At 49.6% G+C, this 27,658-nt stretch overlaps 1 protein-coding gene across 1 annotated transcript in view; it reads left to right on the top strand.

The window, feature by feature from the left end:
• Positions 1 to 27,658, top strand: part of PIEZO1 (piezo type mechanosensitive ion channel component 1 (Er blood group)) — a 122,847-nt gene that overhangs the window by 87,352 nt on the left and 7,837 nt on the right. Inside the window, exons 14-42 of the mRNA XM_082229234.1 lie at positions 607 to 785; positions 2,344 to 2,492; positions 3,824 to 4,003; positions 4,557 to 4,654; positions 5,189 to 5,352; positions 6,125 to 6,301; positions 6,551 to 6,676; positions 7,446 to 7,646; positions 8,124 to 8,328; positions 8,524 to 8,628; positions 9,183 to 9,336; positions 9,716 to 9,959; positions 10,236 to 10,332; positions 11,510 to 11,678; positions 12,322 to 12,411; positions 13,220 to 13,308; positions 14,418 to 14,489; positions 16,061 to 16,177; positions 17,737 to 17,837; positions 18,476 to 18,581; positions 18,749 to 18,868; positions 19,437 to 19,609; positions 19,716 to 19,837; positions 20,536 to 20,721; positions 22,056 to 22,314; positions 23,431 to 23,619; positions 24,968 to 25,214; positions 25,525 to 25,636; positions 27,353 to 27,500. Of these exons, the coding sequence (XP_082085360.1) occupies positions 607 to 785; positions 2,344 to 2,492; positions 3,824 to 4,003; positions 4,557 to 4,654; positions 5,189 to 5,352; positions 6,125 to 6,301; positions 6,551 to 6,676; positions 7,446 to 7,646; positions 8,124 to 8,328; positions 8,524 to 8,628; positions 9,183 to 9,336; positions 9,716 to 9,959; positions 10,236 to 10,332; positions 11,510 to 11,678; positions 12,322 to 12,411; positions 13,220 to 13,308; positions 14,418 to 14,489; positions 16,061 to 16,177; positions 17,737 to 17,837; positions 18,476 to 18,581; positions 18,749 to 18,868; positions 19,437 to 19,609; positions 19,716 to 19,837; positions 20,536 to 20,721; positions 22,056 to 22,314; positions 23,431 to 23,619; positions 24,968 to 25,214; positions 25,525 to 25,636; positions 27,353 to 27,500 (4,379 nt within the window). The remainder of the gene's footprint in view (positions 1 to 606; positions 786 to 2,343; positions 2,493 to 3,823; positions 4,004 to 4,556; positions 4,655 to 5,188; positions 5,353 to 6,124; positions 6,302 to 6,550; positions 6,677 to 7,445; positions 7,647 to 8,123; positions 8,329 to 8,523; positions 8,629 to 9,182; positions 9,337 to 9,715; positions 9,960 to 10,235; positions 10,333 to 11,509; positions 11,679 to 12,321; positions 12,412 to 13,219; positions 13,309 to 14,417; positions 14,490 to 16,060; positions 16,178 to 17,736; positions 17,838 to 18,475; positions 18,582 to 18,748; positions 18,869 to 19,436; positions 19,610 to 19,715; positions 19,838 to 20,535; positions 20,722 to 22,055; positions 22,315 to 23,430; positions 23,620 to 24,967; positions 25,215 to 25,524; positions 25,637 to 27,352; positions 27,501 to 27,658) is intronic.

Raw genomic sequence — 27,658 nt, 5'->3', positions numbered from 1 at the left:
GTTCAGGAAAGCCTTTGCATCAATTGTGTTTGTGTTTTCTGTATCCTTCCCATGGATGGGCCTGTAAGCAGTTTGTTCCAAATCATTTGCTGTGCTCTCCAAAACCTAAGTTAAGTTTTGGTTAGACTTTGATATAGCTCAGATGAAGAACCTTGTCTTTGGGACTACATTCCTCCTCAGGCGTGCTATTTGTAATGTGAAAAATATGGAGACTGCTCCTGGGCATGTACAAGTTGCCTTTCCCTTGTGGCCCACCTTATAATTATGGGCCAGGATTTCCATCTCAGGAAGGAAAGAACTCTGTGGGATGGGGGTGATGCTCCACATGTTCCATTCTTGGGGAAAAGAGACTATTCCTTTCCTTTTCCTTGCCCCAAACCGCAAGGATGATGGCCCTGAATTCCAGCTCATGACACTTACTTTGTTGAACAGGGAGTGGTAGAAAAATCCAAGAGAAGCTTGTCTTCCTATCATAATGTGATCTTGAACTTTATGCAGTTTTGTGAGGGAATATGCCCATTGTTTGCCAGCACATATGTGAGTACCCAGATTCTATTATTGCAACCTCACATTCTGAGCCACCCTTTTTATTCTCTCCCCTCTCAGGGCCAGACCACAAGCGAGACGTGCTGAAGATCCTGGGGGCGCACGTGATGGCCTTTTACGCAAAGTTCTGGATCTTGGTTTGTGCCGGCATGTTCATCGTCGTTAGCTTTGCCGGACGCCTGGTTGTCTACAAGATTGTCTACATGTTCCTCTTCCTCCTTTGCCTCACCCTCTTCCAGGTTAGGCTGGGTTGGAGAGGCCCCAGGGCCATAGCTTGAAAGAGAGCAGAGGAAGCAGCCTGATATTGAGTCAGACCATTGGTATTCTTTCCAGGGTCCCAAGCAGGAAAAGGTTTACTTCATCAGCTTCTGTCCAGTCTTTTGAAGCTGCTGGACACTGAACCTGGGAGCTTCTGCATTCTGCTGTGAGCTCTATAGCTCTTCCTTCCAGGAAGAGCCTTGTTCCACTCCCCAAAGATTGTATTGTGAAACCCTAAGATTTCAAGGTGATGCTCTAGTAAAACAGCTGGAGGTGTCCTGGAACGTGTCCTCTTTTTGACTACTTAATATTCCCAAAGTTCCTTGGTCTCCCGCTGCTTACTAAGCAGTCCAAGATCTTTTTGCAGTTATCATAAAGTGCTGGCAACTGGTTGGAGTCTTTCTTGCCTCTCAAAATAGTCTCTGGGAGCTTAATTTTGCGCCTGGCAATTACAGGAGAGTAGTGTGGGGGAGCTTTTGACCAGCTATCCTAATTCATCCCACTCAGCTTCCTCATTTAGACTGCAAGGCCATTTCAGCCAAATTGTGTCCACTTTCCCTGCACCTGATGATGTCAGGTATGGGGCAGGTAACTACACTACTGGAAATGGGTTTGATCAGTTGCAATTGGGGGAGATAATGATCTGGCCTACTGGTCAGATGCACTTCCCCACCCCTGATGTGGGGTATTTCTACTGTTACCTCAGTGCTCTTGTTTAAATTTACAAGGTCCAGGTTCCATAAGGCCCACTTGATCGCTTCTATCCATGCTCAGTCACTGAGGTCTTTGAGGGAGTTATTGTTGTGGTTCCCCATGGCTCAAACGCATGGCTTGCATCCCCTAGGAGTCATCTGGCAGGGGGTTGGACTCGATGGCCCTTGTGGTCTCTTCCAACTCTATGATTCTATGATTCTATGATCTGTTTAGTATTGTGGCACTCCCTTCTAGCTGATGTCAGACAGTCCCTCACACCCCTGTTAAAATTCTGGTGATTACTGAAGTCTTCTTTTTTATTACAGCTAACTCTCTCTTAGTCTTCCTTTGTTGGATCTCCTGTATACCACTTATAGACTACTGTGATTAAGTGGTATACATATTGCTGTAATAAATATTTTCAGGGCCATACAGGCCAAGGGCTTTCAGTCCTGCTGGGGTAGCCCACAGCCCAGGTTGGCAGACAGTGGAGCTTGTTTCTGTTCCCCTGTGGCACATGTGAGAGAGCTGTGGCCCTAGAGATGCTTCTGGACTCCAACTCCCATGAGCCCCAGCCAGTATGGCCAGTGGTCAGGAGCGATGGGAGCTGGGGTCCAGAATCATTGGGAGGTCCACAGCTTTCTCCACCCCTGGCATGTGACAAGCGAACAACTCAGAGCATTGATCTCTTGTTGCGCCTTTCATTGGCACCCATCACTTTGCCTCCTCTGGGATTTGCCTCCTCTGGAGAACTGGATGGGGTGTGTGGGTGGAGTATCCTGACACAGGTGGGAGTGCCTTGTGGGTCTTTCTCCTCCCCTGACACCACCCCCCTTTTCTCTGCAGGTGTACTACAGTCTCTGGCGGAAGCTCTTGAAGGCCTTCTGGTGGCTGGTGGTGGCTTACACAATGCTGGTGCTCATTGCTGTTTACACCTTCCAGTTCGAGGACTTCCCCATGTACTGGAAGAACTTCACGGGATTAACCGATGAGCAGTAAGTTTCCCCGCACCCTTAGGACCACTGGAGGAATAGGCTCATGGGGGAAATTTGCTGCTCTGGTCTCCAAGAAATTGAGGTCTCTGCTAGCATATGGAAGTCAGGAGAGCTTTGCTGGGCCAGACCAAAGGTTCATCTTGTCCACCATCCTGCTCCTCAGAGTTGTAGAGTGCATGCCTATGAGAAGCTTACCAGGGCATGAAGCCAATATGCTCCCCATCCACACAATGATCAGGAATTATGGGAGTTGTAGTCGGACACCACTGGAAAGCTCTGTCAGATAGAGCGTGGTGCTGATAACGCCATGGTTGCAAGTTTGCTCCCCATAAGGGACAGCTGCATATTCCTGTTTTGCAGGGGGTTGGACTAAATGAATCCTTGGGGTCTCTTCCAACTCTATGGCTCTATGATCACGCAGGGCACGTGGAACTCACTCCCACAGGAGGCAGTTAGGGCCACCGACTTGGTTGGCTGTAAAAGAGAATTACCATATTTTTTGCCCTATGGAAATCTGTGTGCGTCCTATGGGACGAATACAGGCTTTCGCTGAAGCTTGGAGAGCGAGAGGGGTCAGTGCGCACTGACCCCTCTCGCTCTCCAGGTTTCAGGAAGCTATCAGCAAGCCTGGGGAGCCCACGGGAGTTCCTGCAGGGCTCCCTACGCTGCGGATAGCAGCCTGCTGCCCGGCACGTGGGGCGTGCTGAAGCAGCGCGCCCCACGCGCCGGGCAGACATCGGCCAGCCCCACAAGCTCGGGGGACAGCGGGGAGGCGGAGCGCCGACATACCACTGTTCCCCGACCTGGTTTGGTTTCCCTGACCTGGTTTTGGGGGGGGGAATAAAGGGGGGGAATTCCTTTATTTCCCCCCCAACAAACTAGGTGCGTCCTATGGGACGGAGCATCCTATGGGACGAAAAATACGGTAGATAAAGCCTATCAATGGCTACTAGACAACATGGCTGTGTTCTGCTTCCACTGTCAGAGGCATTGTGCCTCTGGGGGCCAGTTGCTGGGAATTGTAAGTGGGCAGAATGCTGTTTGCAAGCTTCCCATGGGAACCTGGCCAGCCACTGTTAAGAACAGCTTGCTGGACCTAGATGGGCTATTGGCCTGATCCAGCAGGTTTGTCTTACATTCACCCTTCCTCAATCCCCTTTTTCCCCAATAAAGAAAACCCAACAGGATTGCACATTTTTCTTGTAGTGAAAGTGTGTCCCTGCATTGTTGATATTTGTGTTTCCACCTTTTTGTAGGTCTCCCGCACCTGCCTTGATCTCCCTGGCCAATGTCTCTTTATATATATGTGCTTTCCTCTCTCCCTCTCCCAGGTTGGCTGATCTGGGCCTGGAGCAGTTCAGTGTCTCAGAGCTCTTCTCCAGCATCTTCATCCCGGGCTTCTTCCTGTTGGCCTGCATCCTGCAGCTGCATTACTTCCACCGCCCCTTCATGCGCATCACTGACCTGGAGCATGTCATTCCGCTGCGGGTCGATGACTCACACGCATTGGGGTATGTAATGCGGTCCCTCTAACAACAGCCTGTGGTGCTTTGGAGATAGCTCCGTCCATGGACTCCTAAACAGAAAGGAGATGGGGATCCCTGACTGATTTGCGGCAGAGAAGCAAGGCTATCTGGCTCTCAGCTCTCTAGCAATAGCATTAAGTCAATGAAAAAGAAAGTGTGTGTGTGTTGAGAAAGAGGAGCTGCTTTTTCAGTGCACAGCAAGGAAGCCAAGCAATGCAAGAAGAACATTTGTCCCTTCTTGAATTGCTAGCTCAGCCCCTGCTGAAGCCCCCTTTCCCCTGCTGAAACCTCACCACCACCTCCAAAGCCAGTGAGTAGGTGAAGGGGAAGATGTACTGGCCTGGGGAAGAGGGGGTGTGGTCCAACCACACCAAGCGAGCCACAGGGTCCCCATCCCTGCTATAGAGAAGCTCTGGCTTAAATCCCTAGCGTCCTGTCCTATACTTGGGAAAGGTTGCCTTTCTAGCACCAGGAATTTCCCCAGGCTAAACTGTCTGCCCTGAGCCTGATCTTTTTTTGCCACTCCTCTGGATTTCAGGAATGAAGAGGCCAGTGGGAGCCGTGTCCTGCTGCAGCCTGAGGACGGTGAGGCCAAAGACCAGGAACCAGAAGCTGAAGTTGATGCTGCTTCCGAGGGTAAGCAGAAGGTCTTCTCCTCAGGTCAGCAGGCAATGGGGAAAATAGGCCCTTGAGAAGCACAGAGCTCTCCTGTCCAGAATTTACAAAATCCAAGAGGAAAATTACAAGCAGGTTTTCTTCTTCTTTTCCTGTCTCTAAGGTATCTCTTTCTTTCTTTTCCTCCACCCTCTTGTCTTCCAATGCAAAGAGGGCCTATGCTCTCCCCATATCTAGGGCTCTCCTCTCTCCCCACCCAACAACCACTTTTTGCACATTACAGCCGTGATGTGCCTGTGGAAGAGGATGCACAAGTACAAAAACCCTGAGAATCAAACTCATTCAGATGTGCATTTTCCTTTACGGATCACCATTTGAAATCTTGGGCTTTCTCCAGATCAGAATGTCCGGTTTCGTACTGGCCTTTCTCTTTCGACTCACTTTCTGTCTTGGGGAGGGCAACAGTAGGCTTGAAAGATACAAATCCAGCAAGGCGAAATGCTCCCAGCTCTGCCTCACTGACCCCTGCCTCCCTCCCCCGTTTCCCCGCTGCAGAGGGTGTGCCCAGCAAATGGGGCTTGGTGCTGGAACGCCTGATGGTGCTGGGCAGGAAGTTCTCCAGTATCCTTGGCCGCATCCGAGTCTTCGTCCTGCGTCTGCTCGAGCTGCACATCCTGAAACTGGTGGCTCTCTACGTCGTCTGGGTGGCCTTGCAGGAGGTGAGGCTGCAAGGGGAGAGGAGAGATTGAGCCAGGGAGTTTGCTGAAGGGAGGAGGCCCCCCTGGGGGAATGGAGAAGGGGACATGCCCCCTCTGACCCTCCAGATGCTCTCTGTGGCTGTTGTGAGTCTCACCTAGCCCCTGCCCATCCTGGCAGTGGTGACATATTTTCTCTGTAACATGGGACTGCAAACATACTTTTTAAAAATAAAGGCAAAACACTGAGCTGTGCACCAGATTCAGGCATTTTGCAGGTATGACTGCCAATGGGCAAGGAGACATAGGCTCCGTACACAGTGTACATTTAAAGCTCTTTTCCCTCATGCCCGTAGAATCCTGGGAACTGTAGTTTAAAGGTGCTGGGAATTGTAGCTCTGTGAGGGGTAAACTTCAGTTTCCAAAATTCTTTTTCTTGGGTGGGTGGGGGGTGTACAGTCGTACCTTGGTTTTTGAATGCCTTAGTTGTCGAAAAAATCGGCTCCCAAACAATTGAAACCCGGAAGTGAGTGTTCTGGTTTCCGAACTTTTTTGGGAAGCCAAACATCCGATGCAACTTCTGCAGCTTCCGATTGGCTGCAGGAGCTTCCTGCAGCCAATTAGAAGCTACGCTTTGGTTTCCGAACATTTTGGAAGTCGAACAGACTTCCAGAATGGATTATTTTCAACTTCCAGGATACAACTATACAGTACTTTAAATGTCTGGTGTGTATGTAGCCATACAGCCACTCCACTCCTGCAAGTCTCCACCCTCTGCTTCTCTCCTCCCATCTAGGTGTCGGTGATGAACTTCGTGCTGATGGTGCTGTGGGCCTTTGCCATCCCCTACTGCCGCTTCAGCCACATGGCCTCGTGCCTCTCCACCATCTGGGTCTGCATTATCATTGTTTGCAAGATGCTTTATCAGCTGAAGATTGTCAACCCAGAAGATTATTCCTACAACTGCACAGAGGTATGGGAGATGGGCTCCAAAACCTGTCTCTGGGTGTGTGTTTGGGGTGGCAGTGGAAAACTGACATTCAGTCATCCCGCAAATTTCTTATTTTTGTTCTGTTCCAGACCAATGAGATTTGGGTCAGGCGTTCTCCCCCACCATCTTGGGGGCTTTTTCTTTCCTTGCAACACTAGAAGGAATATAATATCCCAATTTTGATCTCTTGTATCATATTATATAATGATATAATCTTTGCTTGCTCTGTAGCCTCAGCCCAACAACACCAATCTGCAGCCAGAGGAGATTGGCAACTCAACACTCTACCAGCATCCTGTCGACCCAGCGAACTGGTTTGGGATCAGAAAGGAGTACCCCAACCTGGGTTACATCCAGGTGAGTGGCCAAACCATCTTATTTATTTATTACATTCCTCCAAGAAGCTCAAGGTACATGATTCTTCCCCTCCCTGTTTTATCCTTCCAATGGCCCTGGGAAGTAGATTAGGTTCAGAGAGACAGGTCACCAAGTCAGCTTCATGGTGAGTGAGGATTCAAACCCTGGTCTCCCAGATCCTAGTCCAACACTGATCATTAGACCACACCAGCTCTCTTAGTGCCTCCGACTCTTTCCGCTCCTGGCATCTGCTATGATTTGGGAAGATCTGCTATTTGGGAAGGGGAAGCTGTATCTAGAAGGAAGGTTGGCAACCATTTTGATATAACCCAGTCATGTTTTTTGGCTTCATTGCCACAGTGGTGGATTTTCATTCATACAATAAATTTCTATGCTGCCCTTCGTCATGAAAAGCCCTTCAGGACATTTTACAGATATGAAATTTAGTACTTAAACTAGAGGTGGGAAACCATTTTTTCAGTTCCTTCTGTGAAAATGTGGGATGAGTCAAGGCAATGGTCAGTAGCAGTGGTGCTTATGTTGTTTTTGTTCCTGTGGTGGCTTAGAACCTTCATATCCACACACTACCTGGGTGATTTAATCATTTTAACTGTTCCTCAGCATCCACCCACAATCCTAACCCAGGAAGGTGGCATTTTGGAATCCCAGCTTAGGAAGTTTGTTATTTTGCAGCCTCGTTCTCTTCTCTCCACCTCAGTCACTAGACTCTGCTATCTCTTTTCTCTCTGTGTGTCTCTCTCTTCTCCAGAACCATTTGCAAGTGCTGGTTCTGCTGGTCTTCGAGGCCATTGTCTACCGGTGCCAGGAATACTACCGTAAGCAACACCAGCTGGTGCCTCCGGTCACCCAGACAGTCTTTGAGACTGCAACCCGTCAGAACCTGGATAAAGGCCTGCTAAACTGCATCAAATACTTTGTCAACTACTTCTATTACAAGTTTGGCCTAGAGGTGAGAGGGCAGAGGGCGTATTGACAGGTCTTGATTATCTGCATGGCTTGGAAATCAGAGTGGTGGGGCAATATTGAAAGCATCATCTGCCAGTCGGTGGCAAAATCTGGTTACTTATTTTATTTTATTTTATTTTATTTTATAAATTAGTATGCCAGCCTTCATCAATAGTCCAAGGAGACTTTTGCAACATATTTAACCTAATAGTTAATTTGTTTTAGCCTAGTAGTTATTTATTTTATTGGATTTCTCACCCATCCTTCTCCACAAGGTTCCAGGGTGGGTTGAAGCCATAAAATATATAATTATATCTTATCTGAACTTGGAAGGAGGTGTCACACACATACCCCAGACACACAAATTTTGGGACAAGAGCTTTATTCCAGGCTCCCTGTTCCCGCATTTCTTGTCTGAGACCCCATTACCAAAGCCACTGTCTTACGAATTCCCTTCTCTCCTCTTTCCCCACCTATCCAGATCTGCTTCCTGATGACGGTGAATGTGATTGGCCAGCGCATGAACTTCATGGTGATCTTTCACGGCTGCTGGTTGGTCGTCATCCTGACGCGCCGTCGGCGACATGCCATTGCCAGGCTCTGGCCCAAGTACTGTCTCTTCCTGGCGTTCTTCCTGCTCTTTCAATACCTCCTGTGCGTTGGTATCCCTCCAGTACTCTGTATCGGTGAGTGACAATTTGGGGCCCCTTGGAGGTCTAGAAGGACAAGCCTTCTTCCAAGAGTGGGTGGCAATCTCTCGCAGAGAGATCATTCTGCCTCTGTACCCCATTCTGCAGGCGGGGGGTTTGGGGAAGACGGAGGTGCCTATGCAGGCGCCCTTTGCTACTTGCCAGCGTTTTCACCCCTCTTACCTCCCTTAGACTACCCCTGGAGGTGGAGCCATGCTATCCCCATCAACTCTGTTCTCATCAAGTGGATGTACTTCCCAGACTTCTACATGAAGCCCAACTCCATCAATCTCATGAGTGAGTACTGTGAAACTGCCCTTGTGCCATTTCGACCCTCCCCTGTGGCAGGCAGTGGCGGAGTGAGCCCGGCAAAGCGAGGTCTTGCGGCATTCAACACCCAGTCTTTCCTGGGGCCACTGTGGGAGTCTTTGCCCCATTACTCTGCATGGCCAATTGAATCTTGAGTCTGAGAGCGACTGGGATTCAGCACCAGGAACAGCTCCCGTAAATGAGCTGGGAAAACCTGTCACTTTCTGGGTGCTGTTGGACTACAACTCCCATCATCCCTGACCATGCTGGCTGGGGCTGATGGGAGCTGGAGTCCAAGGATGCCTAGCAGGCCACAGACTCCCTTGGACTCATCCTGGACTAGTGAGCTGCAGCATTTAGAAGGAGGGACGAGTGTTGGGTGCAGCCCCTGGGAAAGGACGTGAGAGATTCCTGGGCCCTGTTCCATTTCCAAAAAGTCAGGTGCCTCTGCCAATCATGCCCCTGTTGCTTAACCCCACGACCCTTCTCACTGGGTGCGTGGCCTGAATTTATTTATTTTTAACCCGCCTTGCTTTTCATAGGTGACTTCCTCCTCTTACTTTGTGCCTCACGGCAATGGAAGGTCTTTGTGGACGAGCAGACCGAAGAGTGGGTGCAACTGGCTGGTGACAACAAGGAGCAGCTTGAGTCACTACAGGAGAAGCCAAACCCTGTGCCCAACTTTGTTAACTGCAGGTGAGACAGAGAGCTTGTGTGCTCCACCTGTCTCCAGCAATCAGGGCATGGTGGAGCCAAAAGGAAGCACTTCTTCACACAGGGCCTAGTTAACTTGTGAAATTCACTTCTTGGAAGAGGTCATGAGAGCCACCAACTTGGATGGGTTTTGGAGTAGAGAAATTCCTGAGGGATAAGGTTATCAGTGGCCGCCTGCCATGATGGCTACATTCTGTCTCCATTGTTGGAAGCAGTAGGCCTCTGAATGCCAGTGACTGGGAATCACAGAATGGTAGAGTTGGCAGGGATCCTGAGGTCATTTGGTCCTCTGCTTTCTTGGTCTGATCTAGCATGCCTCTTCTTAAGTATTTCCTCCCCCCCCCCATCTCTTTCTCACCAGGTCTTACCTTGACATGCTGAAGGTGTGTGTGTTCCGCTACCTCTTTTGGTTCGTGCTGGTCATCGTCTTTGTCGCAGGCGCCAACCGCATCAGCGTCTTTGGCCTGGGATACCTGATGGCCTGCTTCTACCTGCTGCTCTGTGGCACCGCCATGCTGCGCCGGCCCCTCAGAGCCCGGCTGATGCTGTGGGACTGCCTGATTCTCTACAACGTGACCGTCATCGTTGCCAAGAACATGCTTGCGGTAGGGGCAGGACACCCTTGTGCTATTGGGGTGGCATGGGGAGCAGAGTTTCTTTGGTTCTCTGCCCAGCTTCTTGCCCTTCACTGTGATCCGCAGAAGCAGGTTAAACTACGCATGCAGAATAGGTTGGGTTCGGGGACGTGTGTGTGCAGCTGGGGTTGCCTGACCTATCCAGATTTTCTCAGTAGTGTATCTGAATTTCAGATTGGAATGCACACAGCTCTTTCTGTGTTCCTTCATGTTTATGCACCCCTTTATGCGATTCTTTCCTCTTAGCTCCTGTCCTGTGTCTTTGTCCAGCAAATGCAAAACAACTTCTGCTGGGTGATCCAGCTCTTCAGCCTGGCCTGCACCGTCAAGGGTTACTACGACCGTGAGTATTTGCTATGGGAGGTGGTGGTTGACAGCAAGGGTGCCTCCCACTCTCATTTCTGGGTTTCATCACAACTTCTTCCTGTATTAGGGCTGGTGGGGAGGGGGAGTACAGAACTGGAAAAGGTGGGCTGAAGTAAAGTGGGCTGGAGTATTGGGGGTCAGCTGAAAGTCTGGCATGCTAAACTTCCTGAATCCCTTACGAATTGCATCCCTTTCAGATTGATTGATTGATTGATTGAAGCACTAGTCCCCTTGTACCTGGAGTTGCTTGTGAATTTTGTGAAAAGAAAGAAAAACTGCAGTTTTGTAATCAGAGGTTAAAATCAGTGCAGTTTGGGAAAGTTCTGTTAAAAATGGCCTCCAGTGGTATCCAAATCCACTTAGGGACCATTGTGAAAAATTTAGCTACAATCTTTTAAGAGGGGCCCAAATTCAGAGCCAACAAGCCAACAGCTTCCCAAAATAGATAGTTAATTTGTTTATTTATATACTGCCTGTTGCAGTTTATCTCATATGAACTTGCACAAGACCTATTTTCCACTCCAAAAGTTTTCCTTCCTTTCAGTCCAATGGTCAGCTGTGGTAAGACAGGAGGGCAGCTAGAAGAGAGCCCTTTTGGTTGCAGCTGCCAGGATGTGGAATTTGCCTCCTGGGAGATACGTGATCCTGGCCCAAATGCTACCCACTTTCTCAGTCCTGTCTAGCCTTTCGTGGAAATGCTGTAGACTGAACCTGGGACCTTCTACATGCAAAGCAGCTGCTCTCCCACTGAGCCACAGCCCTTCCTCACAATAAATCTCACACAGTCTAGACTTGAGGGCCCACTTTTGCATTCTGCTGTGCTTCTGATTTGGCTAAAATGCAAAGAAGTGGCTCCAACCTCCTCAGCTCATGCTATAAAGATGCAAGTGGGAGCAGGGAGAGAGCATGGGAGCCATTTCTTTGCCAGAGGCCCATTCCTGGTTTGGGAAGCATGGCTTCCCATTTAGGAGAGCCAAAATACAGTGAGGAGCAAACCACGTTTCCCACAGATCAGTGGGTGTGGGTGTGTGGCAGGGAGGATCCTGTTGGCCGCCTCAGGCCGGGAGTGGGAGGATCCAACCCCTCTGTCCTCTGTTGCTATGTGCCAAAAAAGGTCCTGTGTGCTGAGCCACCCCTTCCCTCTTCTTTGCCAGCCAAGGATGTGGACAAGAACCAGGACTGTTCGCTGCCCGTGGAAGAAGCTGGCATCATCTGGGACAGCATCTGCTTCTTCTTCCTGCTCCTCCAGCGCAGGGCCTTCCTCAGCTACTATTTCCAGCATGTGGTGGCGGATCTCCAGGCCTCTGCCTTGCAAGCCTCCAGGTGGGTGGGGAAGGGCTGGGGCAAGGGGGAATCTGGCACACAGTTTGGAGGGTCACCAGCAAAACTGTGGGCTTGATCTGAGAGCTGTGTCCTTCCTGCTCCCCAGTGCTGCAGGGTGCCTGGGAGGAGCTAAGAATGCAAGGAGAGCCTGCTAGATCAGGCCAATGGACCATGTGATCCAGCATCCTGTTCTCACAGTGGCCAACCAGATGCCTGTGGGGAAACCCTGCAGAAAGCACAAGAGCAGGACTCTCCCCTCCTGTGGTTTCCAGAAGCATTATTGCCTTTGACAGTGGAGGTAGAAAAATAGCCATTGTGGCTAGTAGTTTTCTCCTCCATGAATTTGTCTTCTCCTTTAAAGCCTCCATGAATTTGTCTTCTCCTTTAAAGCCATCTAAGTTGCTGGCCAGCACTGCTTCCTGTGGAAGTGAGTTCCACAGTTTAACAATGCACTGCTTGAAGAAGAACTTTCTTTTATCCGTCTTGTATCTTCCAACGTTCAGCTTCACTGGATGTCTCTGAGTTGCAGTAAAATGCAAAAATTTAGGCTGGTGCTGGAAAGAAAGGGTTGTTGGTGCCAGCCGTGACCTCAAAGGGAGGGTCTCCTCCAACCATTCTCCACCGCTTTGTCTCTCCTCCACAGGGGCTGTGCTCTCTTCAAGGCCAGAATGATCAAGAGCATGAGCTTCCACCACCAGGCGGAAAAGAAGTCCTTAGTGCAGCTCAAGCGCCAGTGAGTTTTGTGGGTGGGGAGAGCGGAGAAGCGTCTTCTTGGTTCAGCAGCTTGGGGCATGCTAGTCCTCAGCAGCTTCTAGCCCAGTTCTCGGGCATCAAGGAATTTCATACAGCTGGGAGGTGTGGAACAAGAGACAAGAGTTTTACCCCCTCGCTCTGGAGCCCTGGGACCAGGGATGGTGTGAAGCCAAGTGCCTCCTCCTTTCCACCCAGCTCCCCCTCCTCTCCTGCCCCCACCCATCCAGCAGCAATTAGGCTTTTTAGGAAGCTTCCCTTGGCACAAGGGGTCTTAGATGCCTTTGCCTGAAGTACTTGATCACCCAGTGCAAGAAACATGCTTAGGAAAGAGGACACTCTCCTGATGGAACAATTGCACGTTTTGCCTGCCAGCCACGGGCTGCTTATTTCAGGCTCTCTGTTCTCTCGTCAAACTCTAAGAACCAGTCCTACGCAGCAGATAGCATTGGTGCAACGCAGTCATTTCCGGGGCGCCAATGGGGGCATTTTTGTTTACTAGATGCTGGGCAACTGGCTTTCCCAGAAGTTATCTGAAGGCAGAAATGGGGGGTGGGGTGCAGAAGTTCCTAGGATGGAGCTTGATAACATTGTGTAAGATGGAGTGGATCAGATCCCTGGCACAAGTGACTTGGGGATGACCAGAGATTTTGGAGAACGGACATAACAGGGCTGAGACATGGGTGTCCTCCCTTGCTTTTCTGATCACATGGGACCTAGACATAGGGGGTGGGAAACCAGACAGAGGGGGCACAATGGGCCACACTCCTGAAATTGCCACGTGCCTGCAGGATGGAGCGGATCCGGGCCAAGCAAGAAAAGTACCACCAGGGACAGACTGCAGCTGACTCAGAAGAGACCCTGGAGACAGAGAGCCCAGGTACGAAGTAGATTCTGGGGCTGGGAGTATGGGGTGGGGGTCTGCTTTCAAAGTGCTGGAAGCCTTGCAAGAGAACTCTTCTGGTTTTGAACTCCTGACCCCCATCCCTTGTCAATTGGGGCCCTCTCTGGCCTGCACACTCATGTTAGACACCCAGTTTGACCCTGGTTTCCCTGTGACCTTCCATGACTGTGTGGAGCCTTCATCTTCCCACAGACACATTGCCAACCTGTTCACTGCCACAGGATATTCCCTAATTAATACAAATAGTATTTCATCCTCAGTCAGGTGGGCTCCAGTGTGGTGTAGTGGTTAAGAGTGGTAGACTCCTAATCTGGGGAACCGGGTTCGCGTCTCCGCTCCTCCACATGCAGCTGCTGGGTGACCTTGGGCCAGTCACACTTCTCTGAAGTCTCTCAGCCCCACTCACCTCACAGAGTGTTTGTTGTGGGGGAGGAAGGGAAAGGAGAATGTTAGCCGCTTTGAGACTCCTTAAAGGGAGTGAAAGGCGGGATATCAAATCCAAACTCTTCTTCTTCTTCTTCTTTTGGAGGCAACATAATTTTCAACACCCAAATGCCGGGGTTTAGGAATGGAGGCTAGATGGGGGACTGGACTGTATGTCTTACAGTTCTTGGTTTCTCTCTCAACATTGCTCCTCCAGCAAAGTGTCTTTCTCATCCTCTAACTACAGTGTCACATTTTGACACTGAATTTTCAAAGTGCAGTATTATCTTTACTGTTCATACCCTATCATAGAATTGTCATACCCTATCATAGAAGGGACCCTGAGGGTCATCTAGTAGAACCCCCTGCAGTGCTCCCCAACAGCCCTGTGTGGTGGGCCTCTTCCGTACTGCACTTGGGACTGATGGGACCCCACTGAGGCTGACCGGCTTCTGCTTGCCTGCGTTCTTGAGCAGCATTAGGGGCTGCCCATCTTACCCTGGCCAAGTCTGCCCTCCTGCCCCTGCCTAGCCTTGTGGGTTCAGAGGAGAGCATTTCTTTGCCTTCAGAGGTCGCCAGCTGCCCTCGTCTGAGCTGGCAGCAACACGCAGGGTGGGGGTCCTTGGCCCGTCCCTCATGCTTCCTTGTGCCCTGTTCCACAGAGGCAGGGACCAAGAAGGAGGCTTCCCGCCAGAGGAAGCAGTGGTGGCGCCCCTGGCTGGATCATGCCACAGGTACTGCCCAGGCCTGGTCTGGAAGGGCTCGATGGGCATCCTAACATCACCTCATCTTGCTCTAAGGCACCTCTAACTCTGCTGGTGGGGGGTCATCACTAACGCAAACCCACCCAGGCGGTTGGTTTCTAGCACTTCCATTCTGCACGCCTCTCATCTGGGTTTTCTCTCTCTCTCATTCCTCTGTGGGCTCCTTGTCCAGCCCCCTCTCGTGCATGCTCTGCTCTGCACTGACTTGATACTTCTCTGGGTTTCTCAGATCTTTCTCCCCCGGTTCTCTTCACCATGAAAGGGAACTGTAGCTCAGTTGTAGAGCACCTGCTTTTCATACAGAAGGTCCTGGCATCTCCAGGGAATGTCCCCTGCCTAAAACCCTGGAGAGCTGCTGCCAGTCAGTGCAGACAATACTGAGCCGGGTAGACCAATGCTCTGATTCCATATAAAGCAGCTTATATCTTATGTTCCTAACCCTGCCCAAGAAACACCATAGGTGCAAGCATCCCTCTGCCAGAAGATTGTGCAAAAGAAAAAGAAAAAATCTCAAGATTCCTTGAACCTTTATGGATATTCGGTTATTCTCCCCAGCTTTGTGGTTTCCAAGGTTTTTGGGTTCTCCCAGTGGTCAGGCTTCCCTTTCCAAAGTCCAGGACCAGCTAATGCTTTTATGTATTTTGCTGAATTCCTGAACTACCCTCTCTCCTAAAGGATGCTAGGGTGTGACGTACAATAAAAGATAAAACCACAAAATAAATCAACGACACACCTACAAATATCCATAGATAGATAGATGATAGATAGATAGATAGATAGATAGATAGATAGATAGGAACTATAAAAACACCAGGATTACTTGCAGTTGTTAGGTATGAAAGCAACAAATTTTCCATCTGCAAAGGGCTGCTGAACTGAGGAACGGGAGGGACTGTAGCCCAGTGGCAGAGCATTTGTGCTGCATGCCAAAGGTGTCGGGTTCAAATCCCAGCATCCCAGTGTAGACAATACCGAGCTAGGTGGAGCCCATGGTCTGATTCTGTGTAAAGCAGCTTCCCAAGGAAGAGGTATCAAGACCTGCACAGTGAGAAATGGACACACCTGACAAAATCCGCTGGAATATTTTCCTGCACAAGTCCTGCCGAAATCTGAGAGATGTTTATGCACTGTGGACAGAAAATGCACACCCCGTCCTCCATTGCACATGGCTCGTAGCTTGGGGGGGAGAAGAGCACATGCTTTGCACGGGTGGGGAAGACAATAAGAAAGGGGAAGACCCCTTTGGTAAAAGCTGGGGAGCCGCTTCCCGGCAGTCTAAGCGATACTGAGCTCGATGGACCAGTGGGCTTCCTCAGCATAAGTCAGCTTCCTGCATTTCGTCCCAGGACATTTGGGCAGGCACGTCACCTTATGTGCAGAGTGGTTCAGATCAGCGGCAGCGTTTGCATGAACAAGTGCCAGAGAAGAACATCACACGCTTGTGCAGTGGCTGTTAGCAGACCATGCCATCATTTCACCACCCAAGTGCACAATGGTTCAGGATGACCTTTTCTGCTTTTTTCCTTGCTCGCTGCAACAAGGAGGACCGCGCTCAGTAGAGGGGAGCCCAGAATCGCCTGCTCTGCTTTCCAGCAAGGAAGTAGCTGCTCCCTCTAGGGTGGACAGACGCACTGTAGGGACGAGGGGGCATTACAGTGGTAACGTCCGCATGAACCAAGCAACCCAGGACTAGTAGTAGTAGCAGCAGCAGTGTGTGCTGCCCGTGTTGTTGTCGTGTTGAAGCACCCAAATTCCTGCTCCCTCCTGGCTTGTCAGCCCTCTTCAGAATGGGAATCGCTGCCACAAGCTGCTGTCCCCCTCCTTGATTCTTCTGTGGGTATCTGCACTTTATAATTGCAGCCACCCAAGAAAATGTAGTGTGAGAGTTGTGGAGTTGTATTTTGATTTCATTGCAATGGGGGGCCAGCATATAACGAAAGCGAAGAGGAGGGAGCAAGGCTTGTGTGTATGTGTGTGTGTGTGTTACGTTTTGTGAACTGCCCTGAGATCTAATGATGAAGTATGGTATATAAATCTAAATAATAATAATAATAATAATAATAATAATAATAATAATAATAATAATAATATAATTTGTAATCCCCACCTTTTTTCAAGATGGCTTGCAAACCAAAAACTAACACAAAGGAATAAACATATGGTTGATATGATTGCTAAAACTAGGTAGAAACCTGTATAAAGCATGAAATCCCAAAAGCTAACGGCAGCAGAAAACAGAGGTGGCTATTTTGTGGGCCCAGGGGCCAGAGTTCCTCTCCACTGAAAAGGAAATTTTCCTGGTTCTTCAAGTCCCTTCAAATAATTTTGGCCGTGGCAGCAGGAATGGCATGGCACCAGAGCAGACAGAGATTTCAACTCTCTGTCTACCCCAGGAACCTGGTGTAGAATAGCCTCCCTGCTCAGCTGCTCTGCACTTTGTGTCCTATTTTTTTAACCATACTCACCATTTTTTTTTACCATACTCACCATTTTTTTAACCATACTCACCATTAGCCTGCAGGTGACTGCAGCTCTTGAGCCAAAAACAGATAGCCACCCCTGGTATAAAACATGACTTCATGAAGTAATGCAAACCCAAATTCAAAAGCCTGGGCAGATTAAAAAAATGTGTTTTTTTACCTAATGCCTTCAGCTCATAAGGCCATGCAGCAGGTGCATGGAGCTTGGAAGCACATTTCAGAGTGTTGCACTGAGAAAGGCCACTCCTACTCCCCTCACTTGATGAAAGGCCTCTGCAGATGACCTGAAAGTAGCTGACCCTTTCCAGGATCTCTTGTCCAGTGTTTGCATCCTGATCTCTGCTTCCAGAGGATGCTCTGGCGCCCCTGGTGGCATTGGGGCAGACCAGGCTTGTGTCACTGAGCCAATCTGTTCCCTGTTCTGTTATAGGGAGGTAGTGCCTGTCTCGGCATGAGACCAGATCATTGGCCTTTGGTGGACCCAATGTTCAGCCCCCAGCAAAGCAGGATTGTAACCAGAGCTCCCATTCGCCAATCCAAAGCCAGGCAGGCTCTTTGCATGCTCCCTCCTTCTTGCCTTTTTTACTAGGGGCAATGAACCGGTTCTCCTCTCTATGTGCCCTTCTTTTAGCTGTCTTTTAAGTCGCACTTGGGCTCTTGGGCTCTTTTTCTGCATGTCTGCAGGGTGGGGGGCAAACAAGGGAACTTCCTAATGGTGGGGTCTTTTTGGATTCCAGTGCTGCACTCGGGAGATTATTTCTTGTTTGAGACGGACAGTGAGGAGGATGAGGAGTCGGTCTTGGAGGATCAGAAGCCCCCGAAACAGAGCGCATTCCAGGTGAGAAGTTGGGAGCAGAAGCAGTGGCGTCGCAAGAGGGGGCAGGGGGGCGGTGCACCCTGGGTGCCATGTCTGGGGGGTGACAAGAAGGCACCCCGCGATGTGTTCGCCCCACTGCCTGGAGGCAGGCTTTCCCCACTCCCATCCTTCACGAGTCACTCCAACTGCAATTACTCACTAATGAGCACTCTGTGCATGCCCCAAAGTACTCATGGGAAGCTACTTTCAGTTCACCCACACTTCTGTTTCTCCCAAGATACATGGGTCCAAGAAGTTCTTCTTTTGTCCCTCTGCTTTTCCCGGGAAAACCCGCTGTTTATTGCTGAATTGGGGGGGGGGATCTGTTGGGTTTTCTGCAGAAGTGTGGATGAGCCGTTTCTTTCACATACCACACGCAGTGGAAATATGTTACAAGGCGAAGTGCCAGGGAACACTGAATGACTCCCAAGACATTGGGGTGCTGGTGGGTGCCTGCCATCAGCATTAACCTGGTGTGGCTTTTAGTTGCGCCTTCAACCTCTCGGACATCTTTTGATGGAGGCTGCATTGATATGAGGTTGCCTTGCATTCCAGCTCAGAGTCGTGCCTTTTCTTCCTTCCTGCTTTCTCGTTTATGCATTTTGTCGCTTTGTTTGCAGCTGGCTTACCAGGCCTGGGTGACCAACACCAAGTCTGCACTGCATGAGCGGCAGCGGCAGGAGAAGGAGCAGCGAAAGGTGGAGCAGACAGAAGGCAGGTCTTCCTGTGCCCTCTCCCCTCTCCTTTCCGACTGGGCTGGGCGGAGGTGGCCCCTCTCAAGTTGACCCCTGCTGCCTGGCCCTCTTGGTCCACATTGGCAGGAGGCCCGGCTCTGATGAGCACTGGGGTAGCCAGACCAGGCGGGAGGGTGTGACCGTATCTGTGCCTTGCAGGTGACTTAACCAAAGGGGAATCCCAGCGAGGTGAAATGGCAGACAGGGCCAGCAGCAAAGAGGAAGAGGGGGAAGAAGAGGAGGAGGAGGAAGAGGAAGAGGAAGAAGAGGCTGCTCCAGGTACCTTGCTCAGTGGGACTACACTCAGGTAGGGCACCCCCTGTGTACTGGGCTGCCTTTGAGCCACATTCATCTGCAAGAACCGCAGCAGAGGATTCATTTTCCTGTTTCACAGGTGCAATGGAAAACTTGGGAGGGGGGAGCACAAGGAGTGTAGTGTAGACTGCATGACCCACACAGTCCTGTCCTTCCAGCACCTTGCTGTAATTTATTGTCCCTCAGCGTCTGTTGCCTAATGGTATGGCCACTCTGGTTGCTGCTATAGCGACGAGGAATGGCATTTTAAGCTCACCCTGCCTAATGGTTCTGAACCAAAATAGAGTTTTAGCCTTAGAAATTTGCACATCTCAGAATTTTGCAGTTATCCAGCCAAGCAGTGTGTACAAAAATGCTGCAGCTCTTTCTCCAACAGTAGGGCCGGCCCTGGTTGCTAGGAAGCAGTAGTTGGGTTAGGGATATTTTCCCAGAGACCATGGTGTCGGGGAAACTGGTTACCCACTGCAGGTATCAGAGATGGCGGTCTCGATGGACATTTGGCCTCCTTCATCCAGGCTCTCCTTTTATGCAGAGAAGAGCAACGTGGTGCAGCGGGTGCTGAACGTTCTGGGTTTCCTGTGGGTGCTGTGCCAGGCCACGGTGGATGGGCTCACACAGTGGCTGCGGGCCTTTACCAAGGAGCACGAACAGCTGTCTGCCGTGTTGGGACTGGAGAGATTCGTCCTCACGCAACAGCTGGATCAGGTAGGCCTAGCTTGGTACAGCTGGGCTTGGGAGGGGCGTCTTTTGGAAGGAGGGAGGAAAGGGGTGAGGTATGATCCACTTGGTGATGGCATGTAAAACTTTGCAGGTGGGCGAGGTTCAGAGGAGCGTCCTGGACAGGCTGTACAGACCAGCAGCAACAGATAATACCTCAGAGGACACCGCCTTGCCGGGTACGGCGGCAGAGTCTCCAGACAGCATGGCTTCCAGGCAGGTGCATAGGGGCAGAGGGCTTCGGGGGGGGGGGAGGTCAAAGCCCCATGTTGGATCTGTGTGGGGCCCCTCCCTCCACCCCAAGTGGAGTTTGTGGGAGCTTAACGGCATGTCATTCAAGCAAGGGGCTGCTCCTCAGCCTACATTTGGTGCACCGGAATTGGGTGGGCTCAACAGTGGAGAGAAGAGTGCCCCTGGACATGTACGGGCTGCCTTCTCTTCTATAACCACAGCCTAAAACAGATGGGATGAAGTATATTTAGGAAGGCCCCATTCTGGAGGTGGGGGCTTGAACCTGAGGTCCCCCCCCAAGTCTCCCTTCATTGGTCCACCTTCCACAGCATGGTACCTTCCAGCAACTTTGGACTAGAACTCCCATCGGCCTTGTTTTTATTTCCCAAATATTAATATTAAAGTGTTTTCACTATACTGTTTTTGACTCCTGCTAAACCCTTTCCCCACTTTTGTTTAAGTTAAGCCTGTCCAGATATGCCGTTTTATTATGTATTCTATAACTAAAGAAAAGTTGCCTTTACCTGTATTTTTTCTTGTTTTATTATGTCTGATTGTTTTTAATGTCTGTTGGCGTTTTCCTAGAAAGATTTAACACAAAGTGGGGACATTTATACGCTCTGTTTTGCAGCTGGTGCATGACTTTCTTTTTCTGCCCTCTTTCTCCCCCCGCCCCCAAGCAGTGGGTGCGAAGGAGCAGAGGTGCTTAGCAATAACACCACTGGCTACGACACCCGAAGCGGCAGTGAGGAGCAGATCCCTGCCATGGGCTTCCCGGACGACGTGAGGCTCCCTCCCAGCAACTCCCAGGAGCTGCTGACTTGCTCCAAGGCACGGCCGCGCACAGCCAGCGAGCTGCTGCTGAGCAGGTACTACTGGGGCCATTCGCCTATTTTGGCTCAAGGCTTTGTGGGTAAATATGCAAAGCTTTGTGAGTATAGGGCAGGGAAGGGGCAGAGAACCATTCTCAGCCTGAAGGATGCAGCATTTCCTCATAGTCAGTCTTCCGCAGGGGTGGGGTCATATGTCAGTGGTGGGCGTGGCCATTGGCAAAAGTGGGTGGAGAAATGGGTGTGGCTCTTACCTCTGGGCAGTAGGCTACTTTCCAGCCTTTCTGCAGGTTTCTACACATCTTTCAGTCCTTCTTCCAAGCAAGCAAGAGCTGTTATCGCAGTTCAAGGAAACATTCCAGCCAGTCAAAGCACTCAAGGAGAGTGTGTATATCTGGGCCATTGAAGAATTCAGTCTGGGGAGAGTCCTGGGGACCAGATAAAGAGGCCTGGATGGCCACATTCACACACACCCAGGCCTGTGGTTCCCCACCCCATGAGGCAGGTGCTCAGGGAGGTTGGAAGAATGAAAATTGTTTGCATGGATCACTTTCAGGAGAAAGGGCTGTAGATCATGTAAAGCAAAGGCAAGTGTCCCTGGCTTGATTCCGGACATCTCCAGGTAGGGATAGGAAAGGCCCCTATCTGAAACCCTAGGGAGCTGCTGCCTGTCAGAGTAGGCACAATAGGCTCGATTGGCCTTCCCCCATCTACTATGCTCCACCTGCTTTGGACTAGGGCTCCTATCAACCCCAATATCCTCCAGGCACAGAATGCTGGGGCTGATGGGAGTTGTCATCCAAACCATCTGGAGGGAAGCCTGGAGTGGGATGGACAAAGTGTCTGGTTGGGTATAAAGCAGCTTCTTGAGCTCCTAAACAAAAATAAAGTAAGTGTTTATTACCTTTCTATCCCACCTTTCCTCTGAGGAGCTCAAGGTAGCATGTGTGGCCCTCCTCCTTCACATCGTATCCTCACTACGACCCTGAGAGGTAGGCTAGGCTGAGAGGCCCAAGTTCACCCAGGGGGGGTTCATGGCCAAGTGGGGATTTGAACCCTGGTCTCCGAGGTCCTACTGCCAATGCTTGTTAACCCCTGCACCATACTTGGGCAAATAATAAATTTGCCAGCTGATGCAAGTTTTGCCAACTGGAATACATTTTGCAGATGGGAGAATGCAGAGTTAGTGGGCATATATATGTATTACAATCTGGAAGATGTTTGTTTTAATCAAGGGTGGCAGAAACGGGTTACCTCTTTGGCTATGGGCAGGTGACGAGGCAGGCAGACACAGCACAGGTGGGGCTGCTTTCCCTTTTGGCTCAGCCTGACTGACTCTCTCTCCTCCTCTCTCTCCCGTTCGTGCTTTCCAGGCACGTCTCCTTCGAGGAGCTGGAGGAGTCTGAGCGCTTCTACCACTCGCAGAACCGCTTTCTGCAGCTGCTGCTGGCCTGCTACCACTTTGTGGCCGGACACTCAGACCTGCTCTGCTACTTCATCATCATCCTCAACAACATGGTGACGGCCTCCGTCATCTCGCTGGTCCTGCCCATCCTGGTCTTCCTGTGGGCTATGCTGTCTATCCCGCGGCCCAGCAAGCGCTTCTGGATGACAGCCATCGTCTACACAGAGGTGGGGCCCCCAAAATCCTTGTGAGACTCCCCTTTGTCTTGTAGAAGTGAGATGATGAACATGAAAACTTTCCTCCTAATAATTGCCCACAAAAGGGGTGGAGAAACTTTTTCTATTTTTTTTTTTTATTAATTTTCCATTTCCCCCCATATTACATCATAACAATTTATATTTTTCACAATTTCAAAATTTCCCCATTCCTCCCCGACTTCCCTCAACCTCCTTCTCTGGTTTATTTCACAATAATATCATTTCCTGCATATTACCTTTTTCACTCCTTTTTTTTTAAATAGCTTGTAAATTATATAATTTTTGCTAATTGTAAATGATTATTCAAAACCTGCTAGTGAGTTCAGGATGAGGAACCTTTTTCAGCCTGAGGGCCGCATTCGCTTCTGGACAGCCTTCCAGGGGCCACATGCCAGAGTGGGTGGAGCCATTTTCCACACACACAGACACCTCTGTCCTCTGTCAGGGCAAGCGAGAGGCTGTATCAGAGTTCAAAGATGCATTCCAGCCAGGCAAAAACACTCAAGCAAGGTCAGTGAGCAGAGTACCTTGGGAGAGGGATGCATGTCTGGACAGAGTCCTGAGGGTCAGATAGAAAGGTTGCTGGGGGGGGCACATTTGAACCTGGGTCTAGAGCACTGTTTCCCCACCTTTGGTTTCAAGCTGTTTTCGGACTACAATTCCCATCACCCCTGACCACTGGTCTTGCTAGCTAGGGATGATGGGAGTTGTAGTCCAAAAACAGCTGGAGACCCAAGACTGGGAAACACTGGGCTAGAGGCTCCCCAGCCCTGGTCTGCAATATTAGTTTCAAGTTAACAAGGGTACCTGGGCTTTTGTATACAGAAAGTAGAAGTGCTTACAAGCGAGGAACGGGCAGATTTTGGTTTGGTTCAAACCAATGTCCATCAGCCTAGGAGGTTGATGTTTTTGGACCTATACTGAAAGACTGTTGACATATATATCTGTGTAGGTTTGGGTGGCTGGCGGCGTGTGACGTTGTGGTAAACATTCTTAAGCCTTGCAACTGTTCTGCTGCCATGAGGTGCCAGGAACGTCCCCCTGGCTAGCCTGGCTCTGATCCTCCTCTGCCATCTCCCCGCACAGGTGATGGTGGTGGTGAAATACCTCTTCCAGTTCGGCTTCTTCCCCTGGAATAGCTATACCACCCTGGTGCGCTACGAGAGCAAGCCCTTTTTCGCACCGCGCATCCTGGGCCTGGAGAAAACGGACAACTACATCAAGTACGACCTGATCCAGCTGATGGCTCTCTTCTTCCACCGGTCCTTGCTCCTGGTAAGAGGGAGCCTGGGACCCTCCATTTGAGACCGTTTCACGTGCATGCTGCTTTATTGTAATGAAACCTTGAAGCAATCTACAAATAAAATGTTTTATTTTGAAACGCTGAAGTTGTCAATGAAAGACTGTTAAAACCAGGCTTTTTAAAACATTCAACAATACAGTCGTACCTTGGAAGCCAAATGTTTTGGCTCCCAAACGCCGCAAACCCAGGAATGAGTGTTCCAGTTTGCGAACGTTCTTTAGAACCCGAATGTCTGACAGGGCTTCCGCACCTTCCAATTGAGTGCAAGAAGCTCCTGCAACCAATTGGAAGTCACACCTTGGTTGTCGAACGTTTTCGGAAGTCGAACGGACTTCCTGAACAGATTCCGTTTGACAACCAAGGTATGATTGTAATTAAATTCAACCACAGGGAGCAAAAAGATTAGAGTGTGACAGCATTCAAAATGTCCCACAAGTAAACTGGCCCAAACTATTAAGCAATTTGTATACAAATAGTTACTTCTTGACTAGAAGCCAGCCCCCTCTGACTAACCTGGGAAAGCTGTAGGATGAACCTGGAGTAGCCTGTTGCAGAAAGTGGTACCTGGGCAGTCCCTGGTAGCTATAGCAACAGATGCAGGGAAAGCTTGTTTCTACCAGGCTTGGTATGGAGTCGAGTGTAGTGTGGGACCTGAGTCCTATGGGGTGGACAACATAGTGCCTTCTTGAAGCTAATGGACTCCAACTCCCATCGGGCTGATAGTCAGGGGTGATGGGAGTTGTCATTGCATGATATTAGGCAGGTGCAGTCCTTACACTGTTTGCTGCAGTAGCTAAAAACTTTTATTTTATTGTGCACATTTATTTTTAAAATGTATTAATTTTATTTATATTTTTATAATTTTATTATGTCTTCTGTTTTCTAAAATATGTTTTTATTGTTAACCTTTAATGGCTATTTTGTGCCATTTTAGGTAAACAGCTTAGATGAAGTGGTTTGTAAATAAAGTACAGTATTTTTTGCTCTATAAGACTCACTTTTTCCCTCCTAAAAAGTAAGGGGAAATGTGTGTGCGTCTTATGGAGCGAATGCAGGCTGCGCAGCTATCCCAGAAGCCAGAACAGCAAGAGGGATTGCTGCTTTCACTGCGCAGCGATCCCTCTTGCTCTTCTGGCTTCTGAGATTCAGAATTTTTTTTTTCTTGTTTTCCTACTCCAAAAGCTAGGTGCGTCTTGTGGTCTGGTGCGGCTTATAGAGCGAAAAATACGGTAAATAAAATAAATAGGCCCGCTGCTTGATGTTGGTTTCTGCTTCCCAAACCCTTTCTGAACTTACCTGCCTGCCTGTCCTCTTTGACAGAGCTACGGGCTGTGGGATCACGAGGAAGAGGTCCTGGCCAAACATTCTCTTGAAGCAGCAGAGCCTGTGGCTTCCACCGAGAGCAAAGAGGGGGCTGAGACTTTGGTGGAAGCCGACGTTGGGGCAGAAACCGTAGTGGATCAGGAGGCGGAGCCTGAGGTGCCCAAGGGAATCCGCTCACGGTTCCGGAAGAAAAAGGAGAAGAAGAAGAAAAGGAGCAAGGCTCTGAAAGAGCAGGGAGAGGAAGGTAGGTGGGGGGACGACACCTATGCTTACTCCTTTAGGAATGCTTGTTTCCAGCCTCCCCAGGTCTGGGGGCAACACTGCATCAAAAATACATATCTAAACTACCTTGTCAAGCATTTCAAGACCTGCTTGCAGCTCACAGATTAAAGCTGGTCTGCAGAAGTCAGACCAGATAAAGAAAACCTCCTGAGATTGTGGTGGGATGCAGGGAAGAGGAGGGGGTCTTTTTAGGCCAAATCAGGCTGACACTGAAGCAAGGAGGTGAGGCCAATGCTTGCTTATTCCCCTGCCCCTTCTGTTTCCAACCTCAGAGGAGCAGCAGGGAGAGGAGCAGGATCCGAAGCAAAAGGACAAGAAGTCCAGTCCATCCAAGGAGAAGTTGAAGGCTGCTGGACTGAGAGTGAAGAGCTTCTTCGTCTCTGCGTAAGTGACGATGAGGACTTTTGGGGACGGGGCTGGGGGCAATGGGCTTGGAACTGGCTCTCCCCTCCAGGAGGCAGGTTGCCACATGGAGCAAATGAACATGAAAAGCTGCCAAATGCCAGGGCAGCCTCTTTCTCCATCTGACTCAGCATTCTTCCCTCTAATTTTATAGCCACTTGGATGGGTTTAAAAGAGGATTGGCCAAAATTGATGAATAAAGCTATCAATGGCTACTAGCCACTTGAATGTCATGCCTTGATGGTTGTTTTAACCGTTTTGCTCTTTTATTGGGCTTGTTAATTATACATTTTAATTAGGGACGTTTAAATGTAGTTGTTCTATTATGCATTTTTAATTGTGGGTAGTTGCATTTTTATAGCTGGTTTTATTCTTGCTATTTTTCTGTTGTTCGTACAACGCCTTGGCATTTCTTCTTGAAAAGCAATATATTCATAATGATGTTCTACCTCCACAGTTGGACGCAGTAAGCCTCTGATTGCCAACTGCTGGGAAATCACCAGGGGGAGGGGGGAAGTGCTGTTCTTCTCAGGTCCTGCTTGAAGGTTTCTCACAAGCATCTGGGTGGCCACGGTAACAAGAGAATGCTGGACCAGATGCGCAACTAGCTGTGGTGGCTATGCTCTACTTCCACTGAATAATATCAGTCTTCCTTGTGGATTTCCCATTGGGGCATCTAGTTGGTGACTCTGAGAACAGGGTGCTGGATTCAGTGGGCCTCCTTGCGCCTAATCTAGCAGGCCTCTTCTAATGCTGGGCAATGGCTCTCCAGGTTCATTTCCCGGGTCTTTCTCATCACTTAATGCTTCCTGGGGTCCTTTTACCTGGAAGTTCCTGGGATAAAACCTGGGACCTTTTGCTTGCTCCACCTGCCCTTTCCACAACCCACATGGGTATCTTACGTTGAGCAAGCCTCTTCCATCTAACACCATCTGTCCCAAATCTAGTTGTTTCTCTCCAGGGTCTCAGGCAGAAAACGGTCTTCCCCACCACTGTTCCACAATCCTTTGCATACTGGAGATGCCAGGTACTGAGCCTGGGAACCTTCTGCTTGCTAAGCATGTGGTTCTGCTATGGTAGGGTTGGCATATGTCCAGAATTTGCCAGACATCGCCAGAATATTGTGGCCAAAGTAGCGTCCCAGCAAAAATCGCTAAAAACACCCAGGAAAATCCAGACGTATGGCAACCCATGTCGGAAGTGATTTTCCTTTAAAAATAGCTCAACAACTTTTTTTTGATGATTTTGCCAAAAATGCTCAACAATTATTGTGTTCAGATTTTCACTTTTTGAAACACTAGCTATGGTACAATTTGGTTTTAATAATTTAATGTGATTGTATTACTTCATATTTTCCTTGCTTCAGGGGTGTGTGTGTGAAGCAATACATAAATTCAATAAGCCTAGCCTTACCATTCTTAGGAGCACAGGATGCTGCCTTATACTGAGTCAGGCCATTGGTCCATCAAGCTCAGTAATGTCTGCACTGACTGGCAGTGACTCTGGGTTTTCTGGAGTCTGTCCCAGTCTTGCCTGGAGATGCCAAGGACTTGGCCTGACATTTTCTGCATGTGGAAAGCTACATCCCTTCCTGATATTCATGCAGATGATTTGGTTCTGGGGTGGTTCTGCATTAAGTGGCAAGTGGCAAAGGCATCAGCCCTACACCTTATCCTCCCCGCCTCCCTCTCCCTCCAGAGCAGAGCGCATGTTCCAACCACTGCAGCGGTTCTTCCAGGACATTTTGCACAGCAAATACCGTGCTGCCACCGATGTCTATGCCCTCATGTTCCTTGCTGATGTGGTCGACTTCATCATCATCATCTTTGGTTTCTGGGCTTTTGGGGTAAGTGGGACCATCACAGTTATTTGTTAGCAAACTTAATTCACGCAGTGCCTCCAACAGACATGGTAATTTGCAGAGTAAAATCAATGGGCACGACCAACTCAGGTCCAAGCATTTCAATGGGTCTGTTCTAATTTGGATGTGACTCTGTGCTTGGG

The sequence above is a fragment of the Podarcis vaucheri genome (genome assembly GCF_965113315.1).
Source record: "Podarcis vaucheri genome assembly, chromosome: 7".
In the NCBI taxonomy this organism is placed as follows: domain Eukaryota; kingdom Metazoa; phylum Chordata; class Lepidosauria; order Squamata; family Lacertidae; genus Podarcis; species Podarcis vaucheri.
This window is presented reverse-complemented; position numbering and strand designations above follow the sequence as displayed.